Source organism: Triticum urartu, chromosome 7 (assembly GCF_003073215.2).
Source record: "Triticum urartu cultivar G1812 chromosome 7, Tu2.1, whole genome shotgun sequence".
Taxonomy (NCBI): domain Eukaryota; kingdom Viridiplantae; phylum Streptophyta; class Magnoliopsida; order Poales; family Poaceae; genus Triticum; species Triticum urartu.
In genome coordinates this window covers 559,952,908-559,957,425 of record NC_053028.1, presented here as the reverse complement: position 1 = coordinate 559,957,425, position 4,518 = coordinate 559,952,908, and the positions used below count along the sequence as shown (strand labels likewise).

The following is a 4,518-nucleotide window of genomic DNA, read 5'->3' as shown; positions in this document are numbered from 1 at the left end:
TCATAATTTTTTTAAAAAATGATTTTTTTCAAACCATAATTTTTTCTCGATTCGTGAATTTTTGTTCATAAAATTTTAAAAAGTTCATAGATTTTGAAAACCGCTGGCCATGTAGGACTGTAGTTTTTTCTTTTCTTTTTGAGGCAAGTACTACCTCCTTCCTGACTTGTTGCAGTCGGGACAGAGGAAGTAGTACACTAGATCATACTGTAAATTTCTTTTAGGGGAAGGTCATACTGTAGGTAATAACGAAAGAAAAACGTGCGATCTTGATAAAGCGAGCAAGCGCGAGAGGGAGGTGGCCTTATTCGGCTGCGGCTTGCGAGCAAAGCTATAACGAGCGTTAGCTATTCGGCACCTAAAGCGCCGCATAGGAGCCCATTAATCGCCACGAGGACACATTATACAGAAAAAACCATATGCAGATACTGGAAAAATGGGCCAACCCAGAGCATCACTTTGAGTGAGTTTTGATTTTTTTTTTAACAAAATGATGAATTTTATTAACTTAAAAATGAAGTATCAAGTGGATACAAACACAATAAGCACGAGCATAGATTTGACCTCTGCGTAGTTAGGAGCACACAGGAAACACCAGCGCACAAAAAAAATACTATTAGATGTACCACCCCCACCTGCATTGAAATGCTTTGACTATTATACATGTACTGAATATGAAATACCATCTCATATAACATAGAATTCATACCGAAATACGGAGCACAAAACATTTTCTTCAGGAGAACAGCCGGTAGAACCAAAATAACGGAAAGAGTTTTCTTGAACCAAAAAAAAAGGAAAGAGTTTTCTTTTTTTGACACACCTACTCTACAACTGATGCTGGCTTACAAGTTACAACCCGAGATTATAAACCTGCAATGCCAAGCAGCACGCACGCATGCGGAGGCTCTACAGCACTCATCTAACAACTGTACATAGACCTTACATCCACGAGCAATCAACCCATAATAATTTACATGATCATCAGCACACCAAATCGCTGCTAGCATACACACACGTACAAGTGCACACCACTCACGTGCCACCCGCGCGCGCACACAAAAAACCCTACTCCTTCTCTTTTCACACAAGGATCAAATGGGGCACAACAGCAGAAAAACATGGAAGAGAACAGAACCTTGTGCATACAGTCCCTCGTCTTCACGAGAAACCGACTGTTTTCCCCAGCAGCCACAAGAAGAGCGTCCACTCGAGCATGAATATGGTGTGGAGGTACGACCGGTCCAGCGTGAACCCGAACACGGTGATGCCGGCCTTGTTGTTCTCCAGGTAAGTCACTGCAAGATCGTTTTTCATCAGCCCCAAAGATCATCTCATGGAAATTCGACGAAATGTACGGTGACTGTAGATGATCATACGTACCTAGTGCCTGCCTCTTCTGGAAGGAGATCACGTGCGTGTGAGGCTGGAGGAACTTGGTGTTCTCCAGCATGTCCTCGTCGCCGGTCTCCTCGCTGGACTCGCAGTCGCTCTCGTCCTCGGGGTCTTCCAGCATGGAGTTCTGGTTGGATCCCGGATCTATCTCGTCGTCCGGGACCGGTTCGATGGTGCAGCAGGCGTGCCACTTGGTGGTCTGGCCCGTGAGGGCCTGCGCCTGGTGAGTGATCTTGGCGGCGCTGCTCAGGATTATGATGAGCCCGGACATGAGCACCACTGAACATAGCTGCAGAATTCAACATGAAGAAACATTAGGACCAGTGCCTGGAAATGGTGCCAAGTATGCAGAGCTGAGACAATGTAAGTAAGATGTGTCCGAAAAATCTTAATTCTTTCACCATTTTTTCTGTTCAAAATGCCGTAAGTACCACATATATCTGTTTTGAGTTTAGCTGCTCCTAAGTAGCAGCTTATCCTATACAGTAGTACTGCCAAATAGCCGAAGAAGGGGCTGTTCGGACTCTCTCCACTCTCTAACTCCACGCCGGAGCGGAGCAGGATCTAGTTCTAATTTGAGGAGTGGCTGGAAGGCCGCTCCGCCGGCTCAGCCTAAGTAACTAAGTAACACTGAAATTAGAACTTATAATGATCTGCTAGATTTGTTAATGCCACATAGGTCGCTGTTTGCGACTATGAAAAGATCTGAAACTAAAGGAGCTCTGCACCTCCTACACACTGTTCCAACCCCCTTCGGTTTGAGATTCCAATAAGATCACTGATTCATGGCCCTACTCACACCTGTGAAAGATGCCGCACAAATTAGCATTCAGAAATGAATGAAGTGCCATTTTCAGGCCCAGCGACAGATCGGTGGCCAGCAGAATGAATCACGTCACACCCTGCTAGCTTTGCTGTTTCTCACATGATACTACTCCAGATCACTTAATTATAGACGTCAGCCAGCCCAGTTATTGGATTTCTAGATAATCTCAAATGAAGTGTGATTCTTCTGAATATCAGCTTATGTTGGCCTAAATACAGTGGTGCTTCGAAAATAGCTGATGTGCGCTGAAACTGGAACTTCTAACCATATTAGATATTTTTTTTCTTTTGAATTGTAACCATATTATATTTGTGAATACAGTATAGAGGTCGCTGTTTGCGATTATGACAAAATCTGAAAACTACAGGAGCTCTACACCTTATATACACTGTCCCAACTCCCTTCAGTTTGTGATTTCAATAAGGCACTATCACTGATTCATGGCCCTACTCATACCTTTACAAAGATGGCGCCCCAATTAGCATTCAGAAATGAATGAAGTCCCATTTTCAGGTCCAGAGACAGATCGATCGCCAGCAGAGTGACTCACGTCACACCTAACTAGCTTTGCTGTTCCTCACATGATACTACTATCACTTAATTATAGACGTCAATCAGACTATTGGATTTCTATATAATCTCTCATCTACTTAGAGGACGATGGAGCCTGTCCAGAAACCACCGACCAAGTGTTTTTATTTTCAGATGAAGTCCTGAAAGTGTAACTATGAAGGCAACTGAATCCAGTAAAATTCAGCACTCAAACGATTTGACCCAATTTTTAATCCCCTCGTATAGGCAAGGTACCAATCAGTTGATCGATTCTAGGCAGTTCCAACTTGCTTATAAATTTTAAACATAAAGAGTTATTAGTCCGGTCTAAATTAGACTGAGATAAGATAATGTCAAGTTGATTGCGATCCCCAATTTTGCCCAACTGAACACACACATCACATTCAGAAATCGAGCCTAAGAGAGTGGAGAAATCAGGCAAACGAGGCTTACCGCGAGCTCGCCGGTGTGGAGGAGGTCGTCGATGGAGTCGTGGCGGGTGGTGAGGAGCACGGAGGCGAACTGGCTGGCGGTGCCGATGAGCAGCGCGGCGACGATGAACCTGCGGAATCGGTGGCTGATGACCTTGAGCTGCTTGCGGATGTCGAGGTGCTCCCTGAGGACGCGCTCCACCCCCATCCTCCCTTCCTCCACCTCGACGAGCAGGGAGCCGGCGAAGTCCTCGAGGCGGAGGCCCTGGAGGTGGCAGATGAGGCGGAAGAGGACGCAGGTGAGGAGGTAGATGGCGCTGCGGTACATCCAGGAGGCCATCTCGAGGGAGCAGGCGAGGACGTCGCTGAGGAGGTCGTTGGCGAAGAAGGGGAGGCGGTCGGCGGAGGTGGCGTACCACCAGGTCTTGTAGGCGGCCTCGGCGGCGAAGCAGGGCGCGACGAGGGAGGCGAGGAGGCGGAAGGAGAAGGCGAGGCGGGCGGTGTAGTTGAGCCGGACGCGGTCGCTGTTGGTGCGGAGCTTGTCGAGGTAGAGCAGGCGGCGGAGGCCGATGCGGCGGAAGGAGGAGGAGAGGCAGAAGAAGCTGGCGCCGGAGGCGGCGGAGAGCGAGACCTGCACGACGGCGTCGAAGGGGCGGCGCGAGGGGCGGAAGGCGATGACGAAGTGCGCGACGGCCGGGACGACGACGGCGAGGAGCAGGAAGAGCAGCCAGGACAGCGCGGCGCGGCCCGGGGCCGAGTGGTCCATGCACACCCACCGCAGGCACGACCGGAACCACTGCAGCTCATCGTCCGCCCGCGAGAGCGACCGCTGCATCGTCGCGCCGCCGCTGACGCACTTGCGCACCTCCGGCAGCAGCGGCTCCCCCGACCCCACCGGCGACGCGCTGGGCCGCCGCCCCATCGGATCGATCGATCGACGAACCGCACGGCTGGGATTCGTCCCCGCTTGTGTCTGGTATTTGCTTCAGAGGAGCTCTGCGCGTGGCGTTCCCTGGGTGGTGGCGGTGGAGTACAAGTGGAGGAGAGAGAGACGGAGGGGATCTTCTTTATATAAAGGCCACGGGAATTGGGATTGCTTGTGCTTGGGATCTCGGCATCTCTCTCTCGTGTCGCAGGTGTGTGGCCGGGGTGGGGCAGGTCGGCGACGGAAGTGGTGGCGAGTTGGACGCTTCCATTCCATTCCATGGGTGTGACCTGTCACCACCAGCAGAGCCGAACAGAAAGAAAGGTAAGTATTCACTCCGTTTGTAAATATATGCCTATTTTACATATTTCAAAGAGTACGTACAGATG

The 4,518-nt window shown here is 49.7% G+C and overlaps 1 protein-coding gene across 1 annotated transcript; it reads right to left on the bottom strand.

Moving 5' to 3' along the window:
* Nucleotides 1-714: 714 nt before the first annotated feature.
* Nucleotides 715-4,252, bottom strand: LOC125521801. The gene is made up of 3 exons (XM_048686862.1): nt 3,227-4,252; nt 1,384-1,684; nt 715-1,298 (listed from the first exon to the last, which is right to left on the bottom strand). Exons 1-3 carry the CDS (start codon nt 4,124-4,126, stop codon nt 1,162-1,164), a joined length of 1,338 nt encoding a protein of 445 aa, XP_048542819.1. The 5' UTR covers nt 4,127-4,252; the 3' UTR covers nt 715-1,161.
* Between the last annotated feature and the right edge of the window lie 266 nt (nt 4,253-4,518).